The sequence below is a fragment of the Colobus angolensis genome, unplaced genomic scaffold, assembly GCF_000951035.1.
Source record: "Colobus angolensis palliatus isolate OR3802 unplaced genomic scaffold, Cang.pa_1.0 Scaffold95, whole genome shotgun sequence".
Taxonomy (NCBI): domain Eukaryota; kingdom Metazoa; phylum Chordata; class Mammalia; order Primates; family Cercopithecidae; genus Colobus; species Colobus angolensis.
Window position 1 is genome coordinate 6,832,923 of NW_012123487.1, and position 27,948 is coordinate 6,860,870.

Sequence of the window (27,948 nt, forward strand, 5' to 3'; positions counted from 1 at the left end):
TTTTGTATTTTTTAGTAGAGACGGGGTTTCACCGTGTTAGCCAGGATGGTCTCGATCTCCTGACCTCGTGATCCACCCGTCTCGGCCTCCCAAACTGCTGGGATTATAGGCTTGAGCCACCGCGCCCGGCCGACTTGGCACCATTTTTAATGTTCACCTCATTGGTGGCTTATTACACCGAAGGTTCTTAATTCTTTCCATTAATAGAGAACTAGGATTCATTCATGACATCTGAGGAAGACAGTCACTCTCAGTGATACCCCCTTGTCATCTCTAGTGGAAAGGAATTAATCTTTTGATCGATGGCCAAGTCAGGGAGCTTGTCTAATGATTTATAAGCCACAGGTAACGAGTGACACTTTTCTCTATAATGTAAGCTGCACAAGGGCAAAGGTCTGGACCATTCCATTCAGTGCTATATCCCCAGCTCCAGGGATATGACTTGGTGCAGAGTTGGTAAATATTGGATAAATAAACAATCAGTTTCTAAGTAGGAGTGATTTTTAGTAATTAGTTGTCAAATCTAGTGAAGGATATAAGAAAGTATGGAAAAAATCAGGAAGGAATATTTTTCTAGAAGGTAGAATTCTGCTGGAGGTATTGCTTCCCTCATGACTCATTCTAGATTGCATGGAGACCAAAGATTATTCCATGGTTCCTTGACTGAAGATGGTCCAGTCTTTTTACCCAGAACACAAGTTAACAAGTTTTGCTCTTTTTGACAAGTGTTAGGATTTTGCATAAACTCATGTCAGACAATGGGAGGTAACATTAATTAAATTTTCTATTGAAATTATATTTTCTAGTCCTTTAAAAGAAAAAAAAACTCCTCATCTTTATAATCTAAATAGAAATGCTTTTCCCTATAACAGTATGGTTTAACAATAAGAAAGTACTTTAATTCTGCCAAAATTGTATTGTTTGCCATTTTTTATGTTTAGTAACTGGTTTACTTCTTTTATTTTGATTTGATGTCCTTGGACATTTGATTTGTTTCCATAGTAATTGAATCAAATTTAAAATTTTTATTTAAATTAAAACCATTTTAATAATTACAAAAACAAAGTTTTAGGGATATAATAATAATGGTTGCTGTCTGAAATAAATGGTTTTAAAAGCTCGGTTTTGGAGTAATAAATAACACATAAATATTTTGATTGAGATTTAAAATATTTAAGATAGTTACATAATTAGTTTTTGCCACTCTATAATTAATTTTGAGCTGAATAAACTCACTTCATCAATACAAATAAGTATACATAAATGTGTGAGAATACACACACACGCATACATGTACAATTAAATCTTAAATATAAAACAAATGTGATTTTCATTTTTTACCTCAGGTAGACTATGGCTACATATCATTTTATTTTAACATACATTAGTGCAGAAATCCACTAAACCCTGCGAGTCATCAGCATCGAGGAGGACTAAGACTTATGCTAAGACTTATGCTAAGACTTTGACCAGATTATTTTGTGTGTGTGAGTTGGAGAAGAGGTGTTGCATATTTTACATGGAAAAGTTCTTGCTTCGATTGGCAGTAATAAAGCAGAAATTTATCATGTCATAAAATATATATATATATATATATATATACATTCACTCTTTTTGGAATATCTTTAGTTTCATTTGTACTCATTCTAATTATGTCTAATATATAGCTTTTTTTGGTTTATGAGACAACAGAAAGTGTACATTATATACCATGTTAGATCCAAATTATACAATTCATTGATATGTAACAGCATTTACTATAGAAAGGAATAGGGATGAATTATAAAATCCTAAAGACATTTACTTTTTTTTTTGAATTATTGATCCATGTATACTGGTATCAAAGAACATTCACATCAAGTTTATTGCAGTGGACATTTGCTTGAGCCATTCTTCACAGATACACACAAAGCCATATTGAATGTGAGAAGAGATTCTCAATTTTTCAATCATGACATAACTTGTTAATGAAATCTGAACTTTAGCTTTAATACAATTTTCTTCATAAGGTAGATATTTCTTGAATAGTGCTTATTAATTATGTACTTTTTGGGGAGAAAGGAAATGAAAAAATATATGCTGTATTCTGTTTTCTTCACTTTTTGTGCTTATTTATGTGTTTATGCTCCATAATACTCAGATATCATTTCAAGCCCATATGCCAAGGGGGAACAATTCATTTGAATGTACTTGAAAATCCAAGAAGATGTAATAATTAATTATCCTGGTGTAACAGGAGAAATTGATCACAAGAGGTCAATTTAAGTATCTTACCATTTCTTATAATGTAACATAATTATGTTTCAAGCATTACTTTGACAGTCTATTAATATATACCTTGGGTGCCCTTTCAAGTATAAGAAGGCAAAGTGGGGATCTTTACAATGTAAGACAGGTATTAATGTACCAATAATCCATGCCCTTGAGTCTTAATACTTCTTCTTACATTATGGTGTTTTAAACCCATTAATATTATACAATATATCCTCCTTTGCTAGTAAAGCCAACTTTGCAAATGAAACATAAAGAACATAAAATATACTAATGGAACATTGTATGTCATAAATACTAAACTCCATTGTATTACTAGTTTGGTGCTATCTTATTATTACTGGTTTTGTAATAAGAACATTTCTTTAATTTTAGAGTCCACTTTCATGCATTATTTGCCTTCCCCTTCAAAATAATAGTATATATCATTAACAGAAGGTGATTCATTACAACAATCTTAACATTTCACATCTCCTGTTTCTTAATTTATCTGTTTTCTTTACAAATAGACTTCTGTTTCTGTCATCTCATCCAGCACAGGGGTTATGATTGGCTACATAATTACTAAAATAAAAATGAAGTGATGCTAAGAAGTGTGCAGAAGTGAAACATTCCATTTTCTTCAGTGGAAATGTTAGATGAACAATGAGAAGGCATTCCTCATTCTGTCACGGTTTCTGGATCACCAGTTGATACACCTGGTTGGAAAAGCCTTTCATAATGTTTACATTAGTGTCCCAGTATAAAGAGAATGAGCCTTTGCTTTTCAGTTGTATGAAAATGTAACAGGTCATTTCTTTTCTCTATCTCTCACAATTCACAGTACTTCAGAAACTCCTGTTGTCTTTATCTTTCAAATCTATCCAGAATACAATTTTTCTGACCTTCACTATTCTCGTGGCTAAAACCTTCTACATCTTTGGCCTGGATTGTTACAATAGTTCCCCAATTGGTCTTTTGCCTGTTTTTAAGCTTCCACCCCTCCTCTGCCACTATCTAATCTCAAAACAGTAGCCAGAGTCATCTTATTAGAATGTCAAACAGATTGAGACTCTTCGGCTCAAAACCCTCTAATGATTTCCTGTTTCATTGATATTAAAGGTCAAAGTAATTGACAGGGGTTATAAGGCCCTATGTTATATGTGCACACTCATTTAACTGCCTTACCCCCACCATTCTCTCATCTGCTCACTTTATTCCAGCCAGGCTGGCCTCTTTGCTGCTTAGCAGTCACATAGGTCATGCTACCACCATAGGAAAGCTCCCTGATCAGAAGAGCTTGGCATATTCTCCTCCCAAATATCTACTTGGCTTGCTGCTTCACCTTATTCAGGTTATCCAAATGTCAACTTTATAACAAGAATTTTCTCGACCTTCCTGTTTAAAATTGCAAGCTTTTCAATGCCTGCTATACCTTTTCACCTTCTGTGCTCTATTTTTCCTCTACAAAATTTGTCAGTTCTAAATATTATATGTAATTATAAATTATTATCATTTTTCATTTGGCTTATTTTCTGCCTCCTGAAATAATGCCCTCGACATAAGGGCAGAAGTTATTGTCTATCTTACTCACTATTATAGGTTAGTAACTAGAATAAGGCATAGAACGAAGTGCTCAATGCATATTTGTTGGATCTATAATCAAATAAATAAACCTGTGAGGTCAACCATGTGGAAGGTACTATTTTTATTCCATCAGCTTAACTACAATGAGCAAAACTCATTCCTGTTAGGAAATGTGGTCAATGCTACATAAAATTTAAATTCTTGGTGTTTTTCATTATTTCAGTGAAAGCATCATTATTGAAACAGTGTCCTACTAATGGAGACACTTATAGTTGCATATTTTTATAATGGATAACTAGTCTTACAAGCATTACCTCCATGTAAACCAAGCATTCAACTTACACATGTTGCTATTGGCAAGCAGGACTTCATGGACCCCAACAGCATTGAAATAGACAATAAAGATGGGAAGAAAGAAGGGGCAAGAGAAGAAAAAAGAGGGAGTAGATTAGTCATCTATTATCAGCACAAAATTTCCATTATTACTCCTTCAAATAATTTGAGAACACTTCAGAGCTTGTCTTGGTTGCCTTAATAATATGTCATGAGGGAAAAACATATCACCTGAAAAGTATTCATGGGTGCCTATAGTGGACTAGGCAAGCAAAAATACTGTAGCAAATAGACTGGAAATATAATGTCTCAGATCAAGTAGAAGTGTCTTATTTTTATCATTATTATTATTTTTTTGAGATGGAGTCTCACTCTGTTGCCAGGCTGGAGTGCAGTGGCATGATCTTGGCTCACTGCAAGCTCCGCCTCCCAGGTTCACATCATTCTCCTGCCTCAGCCTCCTGAGTAACTGGGACTACAGGTGCCCACTACCATGCCCAGGTAACTTTTTGTGTTTTTAGTAGAGACTGGGTTTCACCGTGTTAGCCAGGATGGTCTCGATCTCCTGACCTTGTGATCGGCCTGCCTTGGCCTCCCAAAGTGCTGGGATTACAGGCGTGAGCCACCACACCCAGCCTAGAAGTGTATTTTCTTATTGCTAGAGAGTCCAGAGAATGTTGCAGGCTAATTGGAGTTACAAAACAGGGGTGGCTTTACTTCAAGCAGCTTGACAATTATTCTGTCATTTTCAATAATAGGCTTCTAAGATTATTGTGCTCATTGTCATTGGTATTCCATTCCACCACAAGGCAGGAAGAATAAGGATATAGTGCCTGCTACTTTAACTAATATTCTATTGTACAGCACTTAGTGACATAGACATACTTAACTAATTGAGGCCAAGAAATATCATTTAGATATATAGCCAAGTGCCCAACTAATATGGAGGAAGGAGCAAGTGGATTCTAGTGAAAAGCTAACAGTCTCTGCCACAGTTCGACCTTTTTCTCACCAAATACCTGTGTCATCCTTTCTTCCACATATAGAATATTCACTGACTTTCTTCCCTCCACAACCAAAAAAAGAAACATCCCCAGATCTCTTCTTCAGTTACTGCCTGTCTCACAGTTCATAATCTGTGGCTGACACACAATCTGCATCATTTGGTTCAACAGTGTCACTTGCATTATACGGTAACCAATGAAACAAAATACAAGTTTTTTGCTTCCCACCACCATCACCACCATGAACACAATGCACCATTGTGAAGTAAGGACAGAATGACTGTGAAATAAACTGTAATACAGAAAATAGAAACATGGAAAACATACAAGCATCACTAGTCCAAATAGTGAAAAACTAGGCAGGCATCATGAGGAACTTTGCTGTGGTACTGAAGAAAGTTCCTTGACTGGACCATGGTTGTCTCCCAGAGGAGCACCTTTTCCCATTGTTCTTTGTGGCTTCTGGCTTAGTTCCATTTTAGGTTCCTTCTCGTTCATTACCCTCTGTGGCCATATTGAGATTGGTGCTATGGTCTCTGCCTTCCTTCTGAACGGTGCAAAAATACAAGTCCACTTTTTTTGGATGCAAGTTTGGGGCTCTGAGGACTATTTCACTGTTTGAAGAGTCAGGGGGGTTTAAGGACAGGCTCATAGTTTCCTTGTCAATCCAATTCTCTCAAAAACTTGACAGGTTTCTAATATAGTTGCTTCCAGGCAATGCAATGCCACAGTAACCAAAAATTAAAGTAAACATAGTTCTTAAACCTTCTTTATTTTCCTCTTCCCATGTAATTGTAAGAGCATCAGACACAATACACTTAGAAATAAGGACCACAGATCTATCTCCCAACATTTGGGGTCAAGAAGCTGTTGAATTTTACAAGTCCATCTGTTTCCTACTGTCCTTGGTACAAACCACCCAATTCTTGCCTGTGTAACACCTTGGTAAAACAGCTGGAATAGCTACATTCAGTAACATTTTGACTGTTTCCAACTCCCTTTCCTTCAAGTTACAAGCAAAGCAGGCACATGGTCTGCCTTCCAAATATCAGAGTAACAGTATGATATAACTGCTCAGCCAAATACCCAGCTACCTTAGAAGAAAAGCAGCCAGGAGTCAACTAGAATATCTGATCTGATATTATAAACATAAATGGCAGATGCATTGCATATTCCCTTATTGCTTCAAAATCGCTGCATTTTAAATTACTTGTAATTTCATTGAAGGAAATGGTTGAGTATGAGAATTGTCTTAGGTCTGTAACACAGGCCAACACTGTTAACTCATTTGATGAATACTTATTGATTAATGTTATGCACAAGTGCCTCTAAATGCCTCTAAAGAAATACAAATTATTTTTTATAGCTGAGATATTTTCTGATTTTTCTATCCCATTTTCATCATTTTATTGATTTGTGTAGGATAAGACAGCATAATTATATTATAGTTTGAATGTGGATGGGACAGGGAGAATATTTAGAATACTTTCACCATAATTACTTGTTGATTCACTCTTTATTCATTTATGTGAGTAAACCACCATGTGCCGTGCACTCTCTGCTTGGGTTACACTGGTGTGTATGTTTTCAAATGACCACTAAGTGAAATACATAACAATTTATATATCTGATCATTCAGAAGATAATAAAAAAGCTACTGTTAATTATTCACAGAAACTTTGTAGAGTACGGAATTATTTAGACTGTCATAGATAATGGTTCACAGATTCTGATTAGCACTTAGTAAATATGAATCTTGATCTGAAATTTTTTATATTGTTGATGCTTCACAGTGATCCAACTTTTTGGTGAGGAACTAAATGGATGGTCTTACCAAGTATTGTCCAATTCTGAAACAGTTGCAGGGCTAGGGATAGAACACCAACCAAGGCTGTTCAAGACTGTGCCAGAAGCTTGAAGGAAAGGATGGGTGTGAAAAGAGAAGAATGTATTCTAAACTCTTTCTTCTCTGGTGACTAATACTGTCTACCAATATAAATTTGTTATTTATTAAGAACTGTGCAGCATGGCCAGGTGCAGTGGTTCACGCCTGCAACCCCAGCACTTTGGGAGGCTGAGGTGGGCGGATCACCTGAGCTCAGAAGTTTGAGAGCAGTCTGGCCAACATGGTGAAACCCCATCTCTACTAAAAATACAAAAATTAGCCGGGTGTGGTGGTGTGTGCTTGTAGTCCCAGCAACTCGGGAGGCTTAGGCAGGAGAATTGCTTGAACCCAGGAAGCAGAGGTTGCAGTGAGCTGGGATTGTGCCACTGCACTTTAGCCTAGGTGACAGAGCAAGGCTTGGTGTGTGTGTGTGTGTGTGTGTGCATGTGTTTGTGTGTTTATATATATATATATATATATATGGAATATATATATATGGAATTATTCAGACTGAGTGTCATAGATAAGTGTTCATAGATTCTGATTAGCACTCAGTAAATATGAATCTTGATATGAAATTTTTTGTATTGTTGATGTTTCACAGTGATCCAACTTTTTGGTGAGGAACTAAATGGATGTTCCTACTAAGTATTGTCCAATTCTGAAACATATATATATATATACACACACACACACACACACACATATATGCAGTATCAAGCCAAGAATATATGACACAGCATAGCATAGCTCCACCACCATCCATCTCATCAAGGCAAATAACCTCTTGCCTTAAGTAACTAAGCCAGTTCAAATAATCTACGAAATTTTGAAGCAAGACACTAGTTTTAGACATATCTATATAGTATTGATCTGAGAGCAATTATAAATTAGAGTTTGGTACTTTGTGACTCTGAAAGGCATATCAATAGCCACTATAGAAACAATCCATTTCTACTTTGTCAATACTTATCCACTGCCTCACTGCCAAAATTAGTACAATTCTTTTTTTTGTCCTTGATGATGAAAGTGAACTCTTGACAGTGATGGGAAACTTGAAGTTTAAAGAATTTTGGCATCAATCAGAAGCAATTTTGATCTGTTATATCAAGATTTACTGGGCACCAATGGGAAGTCAGTATTTGGATACCAGGGTCATAAAGAAAAGTTGCCAAGTCAAAGTGTTTCAAATCATTCCAAGCAGGGCTGAGACTACTGAGGATTAGTTTTTTAACCATAGTTTGCTTTTGAACACCCTGAGTAGTTAAGAGTTCTAAAGACATATTACATTTTAGAATAGATCACTGTTTTCTATTAAGATCCTCAACCAAGTCAAAAGTGATACAAAATTCAAATTAAATGTTAGTGTTAAAATTCCATTGATCTATTATAATATTTATGAAATCCAGTCACACCTTATAGAAATATGATAAAGAATTATACATGATTAGACATTCCAGATAAACAGTAAGTACTCATCTGAGAATTAAAAGCTATCTGAAATTGTCACTATTTCAGATAGACATAGGTCTAAAATATGTTGTTCACAATCACGTTTTCTCCTATGGAGCATGCTAATTTTATTTAGCTATAGCTTTATGACTCATGTGGATCATGCTACTTATCCACTAATGCCCCGGATCTTTCATGGACTTATCAGGATACGGAACTTGCACCTATCATTGTAACAATAATAATTTCACATACAGGATGGTAAAAACTGAATAAAGTTTCTAACTAAGTAACTAAAAAAGGGAAAAGAGAACATTAAAGTTATCATGGAGATAACAACTTCAAGAAAGAGCTACCACCCCCAGGACTGAGCGAACACAGGGAATAAGGTAGAAACAATCCATTTCTACTTTATTGGTCAATACTTATCCACTGCCTCAATGCCAAAATTAGTACAATATTTTTTTTTTGTCCTTGATGATGAAAGTGAACTCTTGACAGTGATGGGAAACTTGAAGTTTAAAGAATTTTGGCATCAATCAGAAGCAATTTTGATCTGTTGAAGGGGGGACCTTCAAAATGGAACCTCAGTCCTTTGAGGAGAGGGCACTTCTCTGCTGTTATGGGTGTTCCTCTGATTGGATGGAGGCCCTTCCAGAGCTGGGACCACAGACTACTGAGAAAGTTTGATGGATGATATATAACCCCTTAGCTGAAGGAGACAGCATATTTGATAGTAGCGACATTTGCCTCTTTGTATCATATTTGCAAACCTAACAGAACGTAATGAACACCCAAAATATATGGGTGATAGTAATTTCAGTATTTTAAACATAATGACTTTGTCTAACTTGAATTAAAATCAAAACATAATGCTTCCAAATCCACATGATACGTATAGGATTTTACATACAATACAATGTACTATTTCCTACAATTTGTGAATTAACAAGAAACATTTAATCAAGAATATCACAACATAACAAATTAAGCATAAAGAAAATAATTAGTTCTGTTAGATTTATGTTCGTTAAACTATTAAATTTAACAGTACAGAGCGATAACAAGCCCGTGGAAAGCAGAACTAAAAATACAACTCTTTAAAAGAAGTATTTGTTTCTATCCTGCTTAAAACAAACAGCTTTCCAGTGAAGCAATTCTAATCTTATTACACAGGCTTGATCTTGATACTTATATTTAGAAAGAAATTATTATATCAACAAAGATTAATTGAGTTAGAAATGGATTTCACAAAGATTATTTAAGTAACTCTCTATAATCTTATCAACTAACAGTTTCTTTTAATGTTTCCCAGGGGTAGCATTGAGAAAAAAAAAAGAACTTTACACATGTGTATGTATCAACACAGAGGATTAGTAATGTTTAAAGTACTGCTTACCTATTAACATCCCAGATTTTGCTAGTTTTATCCAGTGAAGAGGAAGCCACAAAATTGCCGCAGGAGTGCCATGTGCAGGACCATACTGCGTGACTGTGTCCTTCAAAGGTCAAAATGCAATCGCCTTTATGTAGATCCCATAATTTAACTGTAGTGTCACCACTTGAAGTAGCCAATTTGTTGCCACTATTTGCAAAAACATAAAAACACAGCTTGTTTAAAAAGTAACATAATTAAGTTTTATGAATACTGCATTCTATGAGTAATTTGTGTGTATGTGTATGTATCTGATTTATTTTTACTTGTAGTGGCATATCTAAATGACTAAATATTATTATCTTATATAATATAAATATATTATCTCTACGCAATTGCTAACTTGAATTGCTTAGTAATTCAAGCTGAAGAGAGAAACTGCTGCTGTGCAGTTTCTAGATTAATTCTTCTAGATTCTTCTAGATTAATTCACTAAACTAGTGTTTTTGTTATGTGTTTGTTTGGTTCAGCACTGTATATATTAGGTTCTGTGGATAATCAGACCTCAGAACAATAAAAATTTAGAGATGGGCTAAATCAGTTTCAAAAACATAATACAATATGAAAGAGTAAGTCAGCATTGCTTATGTTTAGATTAATTAAATGCTTCAGGAGTGCAGTCTGGATGAAGGAAGAAGTAAATCAGGAATGAGAGATCTTTGAGTTAGATCATGAGAGATCAAAGAGATGTTTAAGGACTGGGTGGTTGAGCATGACTCATTCAATGTTGCATTTCGGTAATTAGTAGACCTTAAAGCAGTGGCTTTCAAGTGGTGGACACAAAAGCTAGTTTAAGAAATGGGTAGGTTCAGGCTCAGATGCAGTGGTTCACACCTGTAATCACAGCACTTTGGGTGGCTGAGGCCGGCAAATCGCCTGAGGTCAGGAGTTGTAGAACAACCTGGTCAACAAGATGAAACCCCATCTCTACTAAAAATACAAAAACTAGCCGGGCATGGTGGCCCGTGCCTGTAATCCCAGCTACTCGGGAGGCTGGGGCAGGACAGTCGCTTGAACCCAGGGGACAGAGGTTTCAGTGAGCTGAGATTGCACCACTGCACTGCAGCCTGAATGACAGAGTAAGACTCAGTCTTAAAAAAAAAAAAAAAAGAAAAAAAGAAAAAAAAAAGGAAATGGGTAGTTTCAATGACACTAACAGAAACATCTAGTTGGTTGTGTGTGTGTGTGCGTGTGTGTGTGTAACATCAGCTGCAAGAAAATTTTACTTCCATCATCTTCTACACATCCTTCTGCAATGTATGCTTTTTAAATGTGTTCTCTCAGGTACTTTCTCTCATCAAATTGTAATAAACCACTTATTTATCCTCCTCCTCCCTGCCAGACTGTTTTACGATAGAGAACTGCGTTTCATCTCTGTTTCTACAGCATCAAGCCTTATCACTGACCAATTAAAGTGCTTAGTAAATGCTTTAGAGTAAGTAAATATATAAATGCATGCATGCATGAATGAAATTATGCTATAAATGAAGAAGAAAAAGTTCCTGGCATCTCTGACAGAGGGAATAATAGGATCAAAAAAAATTTCGTTTTCTTGCTCATAGGCTTGGCTATTTTTCAGTTAAGAGGGAAATGTAATTGTTATCTGCAGCAGAGAAACAGTCACCATTAGAGAGGAAGAGCTTGAAGTTTCTGGAGAGAAGGTGGATTATATAGTGAGGATATTCTCATTTGAGTTAGAAAAGAATATGCAAGGGGCCGGGCACAGCAGTTCACGCCTGTAACCCCAGCACTTTGGGAGGCCAAGGCGGGCAGATCATGAGGTCAGGAGATAGAGACCATCCTGGCTAACATGGTGAAACCCCATCTCTACTAATAATACAAAAAATTAGCTGGCGTGGTGGCACATGCCTGTAATCCCAGTTATTCGGGAGGCTGAGGCAGGAAATCACTTGAACCCGGAAGGCAGAGGTTGCAGTGAGCTGAAATCACGCCACTGCACTCCAGCCTGGGGGACAGGATGAGACTCCGTCTCAAAAAAAAGAGAAGAGGAGAGGAGAGGAAAGGAGGAGAGGAGATGGGAGGAGAGGAGAGGGGAGGGGAGGGGAGGGGAGGGGAGAGGAGAGGAGATCCAGCTGATTTTTCAAATTTGACTAGCTGAAAAATCACCAAATGGCAGCTACTCCCTTCATCAATAAAAACTGGTTTTGCCACAATTGTTTGCACATATGTTTGTCATTCAGAATTTTAGTTTTTAATATTAAAGACTGAACAATACATTTATCTAAAAACATACATGTAAAAAAATTTAAAAATTATTTAAGCATGCGTCTTTCTCAAATCTGTCTTTCCAAAGGGTATCATGTTATTTTGGATGAAAATATTAGCACAGGATAAAAATTACTGTGGTACATTTCTGCCTGTTGCTGAAAAACTGTTTCATATAAGTTTTATATGCTTCTCTTGTGCTTTAAGCCATGTGCCAGGCAAAAAAAAAAAAAAATCACACTGGAATAATTACAACTAGAATGAAGCAGTATTATTTTTTTGTGAGTGCCATAACTGATTTTTAGTCAACAATAAATATAAACAATATTCCCATAAGTGTTTGATATATTGAGATTAGAGCTCATATACTAAACCCAAAATATATCAAATATAAATTTCTGAATATTCTTTCAAAATGGTTTTGTCTTTCAAAAGACATCACCTGAAATATGGAAAACTGTATACCTTTGATTCATGAAAAAACAAAGGCCATTTCTCAGGGCTGGGAGAAATCAAGAGAGAGAAAAAGAATGGTACACTAAAACCAAAAGGGTGCATTTTAAGAGATGCAAAAGATCAGAGTTTCCCTGGGCTCCACACAAACAGAAGGAACCAAAGCTCTTGAAAAGAGCAAAAGTGAATGTTATAGACTATGCTACCCCTTCCCCAGATCCATATGTTGATGCCCTAATTCCAATGTGGCAGTACTTGGAGGTAGAGCCTCTGGGAAATAACTAGGTTTAGACAAGCTCATGAGCATGGGGACCCCATAATGGGATTAGTGCCTTTATAATAAGTGGAAGAGACTGGAGGTACTCTCTCCCTGTACTGTGAGGACACAGCAAGAAGGCAGCCATTTACAAGCCAAGAAGGGGGGCCCCACAAGAACCTGATCAGGCTGGCACTCTGATCTTAGACTTCTAGCCTCCAAGACTGTGAGAAATTAATTTCTGTTATTCGAGCTACCCAGTCTCTGTTATTTTGTTATGGCAGCCTGAGCTGACTAATAATGTGGATCCACACTGTTGGCATACAGCCCAAGTTATTAGAAATTAGCTACTCGAAATTCTGCAAATAAAATTCAACCAAGTATGAGCTTACAAAATTATTCTCAAACACATAATCGGAAATAAGAAGCCATGACTGAGGATGAGCTAATACATTTAACAAATACATATACCCTGAAGGACACTAGTTGTTATAATTAAAGGGTAAAAAATATAACTGTAAGTATATAAGGAAATAACAGATACAATAAAAAGATCAAACCACATAAGGTTATAACGTGAATCTGCAAATCTGAAAAAATATATATTTATAAATTTTAAAAATAAAAGTATTGAAATTAAGAAATCAATGGAGGGGTTCAATAGCTTATGAGAGACAGCAAAATTCAGAGTAAATGAATTGGGAAATAAATCTGGAAAAAAATGAAAAAACAAACATCGTATGTTCTCACTCATAGGCGGGAGTTAAGCTATGAGGCTGCAAAGGCATAAGAATGATACAACAGACTTTTGGGACTTGGAGGAAAGGGTAGAAGGGGGGTGAGGGGTAAAAGACTACAGATTGGGTAAAGTGTATACTGCTTGGGTGATGGGTGCACCAAAATCTCAGAAATCACCACTAAAGACCTTATTCATGTTACCAAACACCACCTGTTCCCCAAAAACCTATGGAAATAAAAAATAAAAATAAATAAAGTACATATTTGAAAAAATTATCCCAGCTAGAGACAGATGAGGAATTGAACACAGTATAGATATTTAAAAATGTAAAGGATACAATAAAAAAAAAAGCCTATTGTCCTAATCAAAATTCCAGAAGAGAATGGAAATAAAGAGATAGATGTAACATTCAAAGAATTAAGGTCTGAGAATGTACAGAAATTAGAAAATTTAAGACCTAGAACCACATTATTTGGAAAGAAAAATGTATACTGAACAGGATAAACAGTGGTGTAAATAAAAAGAAATTTTTACTTAGATGCATTTTAGTAAATTGCTGAGCAGCGTTGGCAGGAATAAGAATCAAAAGAAAAAAAGAGAGAAAAAAGAAAAATGAGGTTATTTATATAGTGATAAATATGTGTTAGAAACACTAATAAGCACTTTATATATATTTGATCCTCACTATCACTCATGAGATGACTACATTATCTCTAAAACACTTGAACAACATCACAGAGCAAATAATTCACAGGGGTGAAATTTCTTCAAAGAGCTAACAGAAAATAATGTTACTCTGGAATTATTAAAAATCTCTCTCAAAACAAGAACACGGCTGGGCACAGTGTCCCATATCTGTAATCCCAGCACCTTGGGAGGCCAAGGCAGACAGATTACTTGAGGTCAGGAGTTCGACACCAGCCTGGTAAACATGGTGAAACCATATCTCCACTAAAAATACAAAAATTAGCCAGATGTGGTGGTGGACACCTGTAGTCCCAGCTACTTGGAAGGCTGAGGCAGGAGAATTGCCTGAACCCGGGAGGCAGAGGTTGCAGTGAGCCAAGATTGTGACACTGCACTCCAGCCTGGGCAACAGAGCAAGACTCCATCTCAAAAAAAAAAAAAAAAAGGAAGAAAAGAAACAAGAAAAAATATTAATGTTCCAACTAAACAAAGCAGTCCTCTCCTACAGAAACTACTAAGGATGTATTTTAGGGACAGAAGATCTGAAAGGGAAGAAATAGTGAGCAAACAATTTGGTAAACATGTAAGTATATACAAATATTTGTGCAGATAAATAAATGAAATGCTTGCAAAAATAAAACAAAAATGCTTGTAAAAATAAAAATAGCAAAACAATAATGATATTATAATATTAACAATAAAGTTCATGTGTTGTTAAGAAGAGAAAGTAAAACCTTGATCAATTTAGGCTTTACTAAATTAAGTCAGCATGGTAAAATGTTAAGGGTGAGCACTGTAAGAATAGTAATAGAGCATATGACTTCCAAACCAGTGTAAGAAAAAAAGAAATTGGTAAGAAAAACTTACAATTATAAACATCTAATATATCTAAAGGAAAACAGGAAAGGAGGAAAAAAGCACTAGAAGAAATGACACAAATAGAAAATGAATTTTAAAAATAAGTTTTTAGATAGAAATACAAACATATGCACAAATCCAACAAACACAAATAGACTAAAGTGGAAGCCGAAAGACATAAAGGACAAAGATTTTTCAGTTTGGCTAGAAAGAAACAAATTCAGCTACATGATTTTTACACGGGCATGCTAAACTTCTAAGGACATACAAAGATTGAGAGTAAACAGAGCAAAACAAAAGAAAATTAAAAGTACCAAAAAAAGTTACCCAGGCAAAAGCAAATTAAAATAAAGATGAGGGATAGGGCCAAGATGGCGGACTAGAAGCAGCTTATCTGTGCCGCTCTCACAGAGAGGAATTAAAAGGGCAGTCAACCGAGAAACCATGCTGGGATCCACGAAGGCAGCAGAACACAGAGAGCAGAGAGGAGCTAAGTTGTCTGTCTGGGATCAATGTGGCCCCAGAAGAACCTCTCCAAAAATGGGAAAGAGTGAGAGCTCCCCGGGAGATTCATGCTCTCCACAGAGACCTGTACAAGACTGGGAGCAGGAAAATCTGCCTGGCCTCCAACAGTGCTTCCGGAATGAAGAAGAGAGCCACCCAGACATTTTGCAGGGGCAACTATCAAGTCCAAAGGAACTACAAGCCTTTGACCCGAGAGCAGACCAGCACCAGTGCCATCACCCGAATAAAGGCATAGTTGCAGTGCCTGGAAGCAGTAAGACTGCTCTATCCACCCCCTTTCCAGACGGGGCTCGGCACCAGGTTCTGGCCCATCAGTCCCACTTCAGCCGGAATTTGACCTGCCACTCCACCCACCCCCACCACTGCTAGGCAGGCAGGCAATGCTTACTAGAGTTTCCAGCCCAGTTGTTCTGCTTTTGTGTAAATTCAGCTGCAGGATACAGCCTTCTGATGTCCCAGGAAACACTCAGGTGGCAGGAGGCTGCACATGACCCCATCCACTTTTACCATGAATAGCCAGGTGAGCAACAACTGCTAGAGCCTCCAGCCCAGTCATCCACTTCTATGTGAACTCAGCTGGAAGGTGCACCTTCCTGTTGCCCTGGGAAACACCCAGAGAGCACAGAACCATGTGACCTCACCTGCCCTCATCACTGGTTGCCAGGTGAGCAATGTGTGGTAGAGCTTCCAGCGCAGCAGTCCTACTTTTGTTGAACTCAGGTGGAGGCCACAGCCTCTTGCTGCCCTGAAAACACCCAGATAGTAAGGCAGACAACCCCATCCACCCCTGCTACTGATAGCCAGGCAAGTGACACGTGATAGAACTTCTGGCTCAGTGGTCCTGCTTCTGAGGGAACTCAGCTGAGGAGCCCAGGCCTCCTGTTGTCCCAGGAAACACCTGGACAGTAGGGCATGTGATCCCACTGACCATGCAAGGGAGTCAACACTTGCTGAGGCTTCTGGCCCAGCAGTCTGGCTTCTGTGTGGACTGAGCTAGAGGGCACAGCTTTCTGCTGTCCCAGAAAACACCCAGACAGCAGGGCACATGACCCTGCCTAACCCTGCCCCTGGCAGCCAGGCAGGCAATGCCTGATGGAGCTTTTGGCCCAGCAGTTCCACTTCTGTGGAAAATCAACCAGTGGGTAGACTCCTGTTGTCCTAGGAAGCTCCCAGAAAGCAGGACAAGCATCGTCACCAACCCCTGCCAATGGTGGTCAGGTGAGCCACATCTGCTAGGACTGCTGGCCCAACAGTCCTAGTTTTCCCTGAATTTGCTGAGGGGTGCAGGTAGGATCCTGTTGTCCTGGAAACACCCTCTGCCTCCCATAGCTAGACGGGCCACACCCACTAAAGCTTCCAATCCAGAGGTCCCACTTCTGTCTGAACTCTGCAGGCAAGTGCAACCCATGTTTCCCCAGGAAGCACATGGACATCAAATTAAGGCCAACCTGGCAAAAATACAGCTTGTCTGCCAACTGCAGCCCTTGTTTAAGGGAACTCAATAGATCAGAATGCCCAACAGAAGAAAGGCAGGCATGCAGAGAGTAATTATAGAGGGCACCACCAAGACACAGGAGTGTAATAGAATCAAAGCCAGTCAACCAAACTCACACCATAACATAATAACATCCCCAAGGGCATCAATGAAGAAAAAAAAAATCAATTGAATGGACAGAAACTTTAAAGATTGAAGGAACATCAGCCCACACAAATTAGAAAAAGCCAGTGAAAGAACTCTGACAACTCGAAAAGCCAGAGTACCTTCTTTCCTCTAAATAATCATACTATTTCCCCAGCAAGAGTTCTTAACCAGACTGAAATATCTGAAATGAGAGAAATAGAATTCAGAACATGAACAGGAACAAGGATCATCAAGATTCAGGGAAACAGCAAAACCCAATGCAAGGAAGCTAAGAATCACAAGAATCACAATAAAATGATACAGGAGCGGATAGTCAAAATAGCCGTTATAAAAAAGAACCAAACCCATCTAATAGAGATGAAAAACATACTATAAGAATGGCATAATTAAATCACAAGTATAAACTGCAGGATAGAACAAACTGAGGATAAAATCTAAGAGTTCAAAGTCTGGCTCTCTGAAATAACTCAGACAAAAATAAAGAAAAGAAGAATTTAAAAGGAAGGAGCAAAATCTCCCAAAGATATAGGATTATGTAAATAGCCCAAAACTGTGACTCACTGGTGTCCCTGAAAGAGATAGGGGGAAAACAAGCAACTTGGAAAACATATATCAGGATATTACACACGAAAACTTTCCAACATTGCTAGAGAGACCAACATTCAAATCTACGAAATGCAGATAACTCCTGTGAGATATTATACATGAAGACCATCTCCAAGACACACAATCATCAGATTCTCCAAGGTTCAAATGAATGAAAAAATGTAAAAGGCAGTTAGAGAAAAGAGGCAGGTCACATACAAAGGGAAGCCCATCAGGCTGGACTTTTCAGCAGACACTATTCAAGCCAGAAGACACTGAGTGCCTATATTGAGGATTCTTAAAAGAATATTTGAAACAAGAATTTCATATCCATCCCAACCAAGCTTCATAAATGAAGGAGAAATAAGATCATTTTCAAACAAGCAAATGCTGAATGAATTCATTACCACCAGACCTTCCTTACAAGTGGTCCTGAAAGGAGTGCTAAATATGAAAAAGAAAGATCATTACCAGCCACTACAGAAATACACTTAAGTACACAAACCAGTGACACTATAAAGCAACCACACAGACATGTCTGCATAATAACCAGCTAACAATATGACAGGATCAAATTTGCCCATATCAATAGTAACCTTGAATGTAAACAGGCTAAATCCCCCAATTAAAATACACAGAGTGACAAGCTGAATAAAGAAGGACAACCCAATAGTGTGCTGTCTTCAAGAGTCCCATCTCACAGGCAATGACATCCATAGGCTCAAAATAAAGGAATGTGGAAAAATCAACCAAGTAAACCACCACCACAACAACAAACACAAAAATGCAGAGGTTGCACTCTTAATTTTAGACAAAACAGACTTTAAACCAACAAAGACCAAATAAGCTACGAAGGGCACTATATAATGACAATAGTTTCAATGCAACAAGAAGACCTGCTTAAGTAGAAGATGGCCAACTTGACACCACCAGGTGGAACAACTGCTACCAAGGGACCGAGACAATTGGCACACTCCTAACCGATCTTCAGAGGGAAGGCACTAAGAGTGGATGAAGGGAAGACACAAAAGCTGTGCTCAAGTGGGAGGAAGCTGGGAACCCTACAGGAGGCTATCATGCAGGGGACTCATTCCTGCCCTCCAACAACTCCAAAGGAATGGGTGAGTTGAACTGACAAATATCAACCCACTCTTGCCACAGGCCTCTGGAATCTTGGCAGGAGGAGACCCCTCAACTATCATGGACACTTGAGTTGGCACAAAGAGCTGCTTAGAGAATTGGTAGGGGCAGCATGCCAGCTGATGCAGAGCCAAAAGGGTTTGGTGCCTAAGAACTTGTGGCAGAGCATGACAAGGGATGCCCATCCCTGTAGGCTCGACATGCTATCACAGGAGACATTATTCCTAGGGAAACTCTCAGACTTGAACTCTGCAGGGTAGTCTTGCCCATCACATGGGGCTAGTCTGACTTGAGCACCTCTTGGTCTGCTGGCCTCTTCCAGGGCCCCAGCCTGGCCATGCCTGCTTGTGAGACAGCCTCCGGTGCCCTGGGGGCCCACATAATAGCTCCTGAACTGGTGAACTGTGCCTGAGTGGCAGAGAGGTCCAGTGGAGCAGCCCCCATGGCCACACACCAGCCTGCCTATTCCCTACCCCCACTGCAACTTCCTCCAGGCCCACAGCCACCACATATATCACATTACCAACGTGTGTGTATGTGGGTGGGTTTTACCTTCCCAGCAATGCCAACATGTGTGTGCATGCATCCTAACCTGAGAGTATACAGACCAGTAACACTATAAAGCAACTGCACAAACAAGCCTGCATAATAAGCTAACATCATGATAACAGGATCACATTCACACATATCAATAATAACCTTAAATGTAAATGGGTTAAATGCCTCAATTAAAAGGCACAGAGTGGCAAATTGGATAAAGAACCAAGACTTATTGGTATGCTGTCTTAAAGAGATCTGTTTCACATGCAGTAACACTCATAGGCTCAAAATAAAGGGATGGAGAAAAATCTACCAAGTACATGGAAAACAGAGAAAATCAGGGGTTACTATTCTAATTTTAGACAAAATAGACTTTAAACAAATAGAGACAAAAAAAGGGGGAGCATTACATAATGGTAAAGACTTCAATTCAATGAGAAGACCTAACTATTCTAATTATATATGCACTCAACACAGAAGCAACCAGAGTCATAAAGCAAGTTTTTAAAGACCTTCAAAGAGACTTAAACTCCTACAAAATAATAGTGGAGAATCCAACACCCTACTGACAGTATTAGACAATTGAGGCAGAAAATTAACAAAAATATTCAGGACCTGAACCGAGCACTGGATCAAAAGGACCTGATAGATATCTACAGAACTCTCCACCCCAAAACAAATAGAAGATATATTCTTCTCATTGCCACATGCACATACTCTAAACTCTACCACATAATGAGACATAAAAAAATCCTCAGCAAATGCAAGAGAACTATAATCATAACAAGTACTCTCTTGCATCACAGCACAATAAAATTAAATATCAAAACTGAAATAATCACTCAAAATCATACAATTACATGGAAATTGAATACCTTCACTTGAATGACTTTTGAGTAAATAATGAAGTTAAGGCAGAAATAAATTAGTAAGAATCCATTTGAAACTAATGAGAACCAAGACACAATGTACCAGAATCTCTGGGACACAGCTAAGGCAGTGTTAACAGGAAAATTTGTAGCACTAAATGCCCATATCAAAAAGTTAGAAAGATCTCAATTTATCAACCTAACATCACAACTAAATGGACTAGAGAACCAAGAGTCAACTGACCACAAAAACTAGAAGAAATAACCAAAATCAGAGATGAACTAAGGAGATTGATACATGAAAAACCACTCAAAAAGTCAATGAATCCAAATAATCAATGGTTATTTGAAAAACTTAATAAGATAGAAAACCTAGAGTAAACCTACCCCAAAACTAGCAAAAGAAATAACCAAAATCAGAGGTGAACTACAGAGACTGAGATATGAAAAACCACTCAAAAGATTAATGAATCCAAATAATCAATGGTTATTTGAAAAAAATAAATAAGAGAGGCTGCTAGCTAGACTAATAAAGAAGAAAGAAGATCCAAATAAAAACAATTAGAAATGACAAAGGATGTTACACTGATCCTGACATTACCACTGAACCCACAGAAATACAAATGACCATCAGAGACTACTATGAATACTTCTATGCACACAAACTAAAACATCTAGAAAAAAAATGGATAAATTCCTGGACACATACACCCTTCCAAGACTGAACCCCGGAAAAAAAATGAATCCCAGCACAGACAAAAAAATGACTTACAAAATTGAATCAGTAATAAGAAGCCTATGTATTAGTCCATTTTCATGCTGCTGATAAAGACATACTTGAGACCGGGTCATTTATAAAGAAAAAGAGATTTAATGGACTCACAGTTCCACATGGATGGGGAGGCCTCACAGTCAGGGTGGAAGGTGAAAGGCATGTCTTCCATGGCAGGAGACAAGAGAGAATTTGTGCACAAAAACTCACCTTTATAAAACCATCAGATCTCATGAGACTTATTCACTAACAAAAGGACAGCACAGGCAAGTCCTGCCTTAATTCAATTACCTCCCACCAGGTCCCTCCCACAACATATGGAAATTACAGGAGCTGTAATTCAAGATGATATTTGGATGGGGACACAGCCACACCGTATCAGCCTATCACCCAGAAAAAGCCCAGGACCAGATGGATTCATAGCTAAATTCTACCACATATATAAAGAGCTGGTATCACTCTTACTGAAACTATTCAAAAAATTTGAGGAGAGATTCCTTCTCAACTCATTTTATGAGGCCAGTAGTTTCCTGATACAAAAATGTGTCAGAGCCACAACAAAAAATAAAATTTCCGGGCAATATCCTTGATGAACACTGATACAAATAAACCTCAACAAAATACTTGCCAATCAAATCCAGCAGCACATTGAAAAGCTAATCTACCATGACCAAGTAGGCGTTATCCCTGGGATGCAAGCTTGGTTCAACATGTACAAATCAATAAATGTGATTCATCACATAAACAAAACTAAAAACAAAAACCAGATAATTATCTCAATAGATGCAGAAAAGGCTTTTGATAAAATACATCTGCACATTATAAAACCTCAATAAATTAGGCATAAAAAGAACACACTTCAAAATAATAAGAGCCATCTATGACAAACCCACAACCAATATCATACTGAATGGGCAAAACCTGGAAACATTCCCTTTGAAAACCAGCACCAGACAAGGATGCCCTCTTCACTATCCGTATTCCATAAAATATTCGAAATTCCTGCCATAGCAATTAGGCAAGAGAAAGAAAGAAAAGGCATCCATTTTGGAAGAGAGGAAGTCAACCTAACCCTGTTTCCAGATGATGTAATTCTATATCTAGAAAACCCAATAATCTTGGCCCAAAATTTCCCTGATCTGATAAACAACTTCAGGAAAGTCTCAGGATACAAAATTGATGTACAAAAATCACTAACATTTCTACACACCAACAACATCTAAGCTAAGAGTGAAATCACAAATGCAGTCACATTCACAATTGCCACAAAAAGAATATCTAGGAATACAGCTAACCCAGGAAGTGAAAGGTCTCTACAACAAGAACCACAAAACACTGCTCAAAGAAATCAGAGGTGACACAGACAACTGGAAAAGTCTCCCATGCTCATGGATAGGGAGAATCAATATTATTAAAATGGCCATACTGCCCAAAGCACTTGATAGATTCAATGCTATTTCTATCAAATTACCAATGACATTCTTCACAGAATTAGAAAATATTTTTAAATTCCTATAGAATCACAAAAAGAGCCTAAATAGCCAAGGTGATCTTAAGCAAAAACAGCAAATCTGGAGGCATCACATTACTTGACTAAACTATACTACTAGACTACAGTAACCAAAACAGCATGGTACTGGTGCAAAAACAGACACATAGACCAATGGAACAGAATAGGGAGCCCAGAAATAACTCCACACATGTTCAACCTGATTTTCAACAATCCTAACAAAAACAAGCAATGGGGGAAGGACTCCCTATTCAATAAAATGTGCTAGCCAGATGCAAAAGATTGAGACTGGGCCCCTACCTTATACCACATACAAAAATAAACTCAAGATGGATTAAAGGCTTAAATGTGAAACATAAAATTCTAAACACCCTGGAAGATAACCTAGGAAATATTATTCTGGATGTAGGATTTAGCACAGATTTCATGACAAAAATGCCAAAAGCAATTGCAACAAAAAGAAAAATTGACAAGTGCGACCTAATTAAATTTAAGAGCTTCTCAACAGCAAAAAAAACTGTCAGCAGAGTAATCAGACAACCCATATGATATGGTTTAGCTCTGTGTCCCCACCCAAATCTCACCTTGAATTGTGATAATCCCCATGTGTCATGGGAGGGAGCAGGTGGGAGGTAATTAAATCATGGTGGCAGGTTTTTCTTGTTCTGTTCTCATGATAGTGAATGTCTCACAAGATCTGAAGGTTTTATAAAGGGAAGTTCAAAGCTGGAGGCATCACACTACCTGACTCCAAACTATACTATAAGGCTACAGTAACCCAAACAGCATGGTGCTGGTACCAAAACAGATATATAGAACAATGGAACAAAACAGAGGTCTCAGAAATAACACCACACATCTACAACCATCTGATCTTTGACAAACCTGACAAAAACAAGCAACCTTTGTATATATTTTAACTAAATATACAAAATATATACTTTTGTATATACTTTATACAAAAAATAACTCAAGATAGATTAAAGACTTAAATGTAAAACCTAAAACCATAAAAACCCTAGAAGAAAACCTAAGCAATAACATTCAGGACATACGCATGGGCAAAGACTTCATGACTAAAACACCAAAAGCAATGGCAACCAAAGCCAAAATAGACAAATGGGATCTAATTAAACTAAAGAGCTTCTGCACAGCAAAAGAAACGATCATCAGAGTGAACAGGCAAAGAAAATTTTTGCAATCTATCCATCTGACAAAGGATTGCTATCCAGAATCTCCAAGGAACTTAAATTTACAAGAAAAAAAACAAAAAACATCAAAAAGTGGGCAAAGGATATGAACAGACACTTCTCACAAGAGGACATTTATGCAGGCAACAAACATGAAAAAAAAAATCTCATCATCACTGGTCATTAGAGAAATGCAAATCAAAACCACAATGAGATACCATCTCATGCCAGTTAGAATGGCGATCATTAAAACGTCAGGAAACAACAGATACTGGAAAGGGTGTGAAGAAATAGGAATGCTTTTACACTGTTGGTGGGAGTGTAACTCAGTTCAATCATTGTGAAAGACAGTGTGGCGATTCCTCAAGAATCTAGAACCAGAAATACCATTTGATCCAGCAATCCCATTACTGGGTGTATACCCAAATGATTATAAATCATGCTACTATAAAGACACATGCACATGTACGTTTATTGCAGCACTATTCACAATAGCAAAGACTTGGAACCAACCCAAATGCCCATCAATGATAGACTAGATAAAGAAAATGTGGCACATATACACCATGGAATACTATGCAGCCATAAAAACGTATGAGTTCATGTCCTTTGCAGGGACATGGATGAAACTGGAAACCATCATTCTCAGCAAACTAATCCAGGAACAGAAAACCAAACATCCCATGTTCTCACTCGTAAGTTGGAGCTGAACAATGAGAACACATGAATGCAGGCAGGGGAACATCAAACACTGGGGCCTGCTGAGGGGTGGGGGACTAAGGGAGGGATACCTAATGTATCCTAGCAGAAATACCTAATGTAGATGATGGGTTGATGGGTGCAGCAAATGGCACGTGTATGCCTATGTAATAAACCTGCATGTTCTGCACATGTATCCCAGAAATTAAAGTATAATTTTAAATAAAGAGGTCGGGGGAGATCTCCTGCACTTGCCCTCTTGGCTTCCACCATGTAAGACGTGACTTTGCTCCTCATTAACCTTCTGCCATTATTGTGAGGCCTCCCCAGTCATGTGGAACTGTGAGTCATTAAACCTCTTTCCTTTATAAATTATCCAGTCTCGGGTATGTCTTTATCAGCATTGCGAGAACAGCCCAATACACTACAGAATAGGAAAAAATATTCACAAACTATGTGTTTGACAAAGTTCTAATATCCAGCATCTATAAGGAAAGTAAACAAATTTACAAGCAAAAGACAACTCCATTAAAAATGGGCAAAGAACATGAACAGACTCTTTCCAAAAGAAGACATACATGTGGCCAACAAGTTTATACAATAAAGATCAATATCACTGATTGATCAGTATACAAATATACTGATAAAGTATATTTGTGCAAATTTTAAAACAGTTTTAAATAATATATAAAAAAGAAGAAATGTTTTAAAGTAGAACTGAATGACAACACAACATATCAAAACTCTGATATGAAGTGAAATCAGTATTTTGAAGGGAATTTAATTTTTTACTGGTTATAATGAAAAGAGAACAGACTTAAAGTCATTGTGCTATGAATGATATTTTGAGGTTAGAAAGCATATACTATATATATGATAGATAGTAGAATGGAAGATCAACAAAGACCAAAATGGTTCTTTGAAAAGTAATTAAATAAATTTCTGCTAAGGTTGACAAGAACAGAAAAATTTCCCTCTCCTGGCAATTTATTGAGCCAGGTACTACAAAGATTTTTACAGAAGTATAAAATAATGTCACAATTTTCATTAATTTTTATTTTAGGCATTATATTGATTTTGCATTAAAATGTTTATGTTAATGTACAATGAACTTTCTATATTTAAAATAATAAATATCTTTATGACTTCTAAGTTTTAATTTATAATACAATAAGCATCAATACATATAATCCCCTAACCAAATCTCTTTAGGGTACTTAATAATCTTTCAGGTAATAAAGGGGTCTAGTGATAGCTAATTTTATGCATCAGTTTTACTAAGCTATGCTACTCCAATGTTTGGTCAAACATCAGTCTAAATATCTCTGTGGAGGTATGTCTTAGGTGAAATAAACACACAAATCAGTAGATGTTGAGTAAAGCTGATTATTCTCTACAATATGGGTGGGTCTCTTCCAATCAGTTGAAGGCCTTAAAAGGGAAACACCAAGGTGCCCAAGTAAGATGGAATTCATTCAGATTTAAGCTGAAAAATCAGACATCTACTCTTCCCTGGATCCCCAGCCTGCTCACCTGCCCTGCCAGTTTTGGACATAATAGTCGCCACAATCGTAAGCCAAAGTCTCTTCTCTCTTTATCTGTCTGTGTCTGTGTCTGCATGTATGTCTTTGTATATAAACGTATCCACACATGTATGTGTGAGTGCATATATATCCATCCATACATATATATACACTACATATATATACAGACACACACACTACATATGTATACACACACAACATACAGACACACACACATACAGACACACACACACAAACACATACACATATTGGTTCTATTATATTTCTCTGGCAAACCCTAACAAATTCAGATCTTCAGGCCAAAAGTTTGAGAACTGATGCCCTAGAGAAACTTTTACACATGTGCTTCAACATATACAATCTGTAGATATGCAGAATGCTCCTTAAAGCATTGCTTATATTAGCAAAAAAATGAAAATCATCCAAATAACATGACAGTAACAAACATGGATAAACAATACGTGGGAAATGTCACACAATGGATATTATAGAGCAGTGAAAATGAATATAATACAGCTGCATGTAACAATGTAGATAAAGTGTAGAAACACTATACTGAGGAAAAAATAAGACTCAGATGACCACATACATTCTGATATATCTTAATGAAGTAAAAATAAAATATTCAGATATAGTATATATATCTTTATATATGTGAATACACGTATGTGACATAAAATTATGTTTAGAAAACCAGTACCATTCAAAATGTTCAGGCTGATTGATTGTCTCTAGGTGCTAAGTAGGGGAATGGGTCAAATAGGTAGGTGATTTCTATCTTATAGGTGATTATATCTATTGATTAGCTATTGTTGTGAATAAACTACTTCAAATTTCAGTGGCTTAACATGATAATTAGTTTTTTTGGGGGGGGTTGTTTATTTGTAGGTCAGCTGGGCCACTCAGCTTCAGGCTGTGGTAGTTGGGGTAGAATTCCTTCCCAAGTCAGGTCTGCTAGAGCAACTCTGTCCTACACAGGTACGTTCTGGGGCTGAGTCTGAACGCACAGTAACTACTCAATGGCAGTTTTTAACATCGAGGAAACACAGGACAGCAAGCTCTACAGTGAGGACACATTGCAAGTCTTGGCATGCCTGATATTGGTTAATATCCATTGGTTAAAACAAGTCAAATGCACAAACAGAAATTCTAGGGGTGGGAAAGCACACTATTTCCACGAAAGTAAGGAAGTGAAGAAGAAATATATTGGAGAGCCATATAATTTACAAAAATAATTTTGTTCTAATTATAGGCAGAGTTTCTCAGCTATTTGTTTAATTTTTATTATTTATGAATTATATAAATGTCTCATAGTTTCTCTCTTATATAGCAAATATTTCATACTAAAATTAAATATAGATCTATACAACAAAAAGTACTATTTAAAAAGCCAAAGATGTTGGATTTTATTGTTTAATCAGAAATTGTGTAACTATTCATAACATTTATAAATGTATATTGATATATTTTTTAGAATAAAACTAAAAACATTTTCAAGTGTACATTAACTGATGCCCAAAGTATTTTAATAACCCATTTTGTAGCAAAGAGAAACAACGAAAAGAAATTATTGATAATATAAAATACACACTATTATTCTCATTAAAATTACTTTTAATTATCAGTAAAATACAGTTTATAGAGTAACCTAGGTAAACATTATGAGTTTGCAGGACTTGGTAGTTATTTTATCAGCAGTTAGGATTCAAAACACTATGCTACATATTGATTGTGCATCCCTATGTGCTAAGTGCATATGCAAATTGT

At 37.1% G+C, this 27,948-nt stretch overlaps 1 protein-coding gene across 3 annotated transcripts in view; it reads right to left on the minus strand.

The window, feature by feature from the left end:
• SPAG16 (sperm associated antigen 16) overlaps positions 1–27,948 on the minus strand; it is a 1,171,227-nt gene that overhangs the window by 495,271 nt on the left and 648,008 nt on the right. For all 3 annotated transcript variants that reach the window (XM_011932319.1, XM_011932316.1, XM_011932317.1), the window contains one exon: positions 9,911–10,096. In XM_011932319.1, coding sequence (XP_011787709.1) covers positions 9,911–10,096 — 186 coding nt within the window. The remainder of the gene's footprint in view (positions 1–9,910; positions 10,097–27,948) is intronic.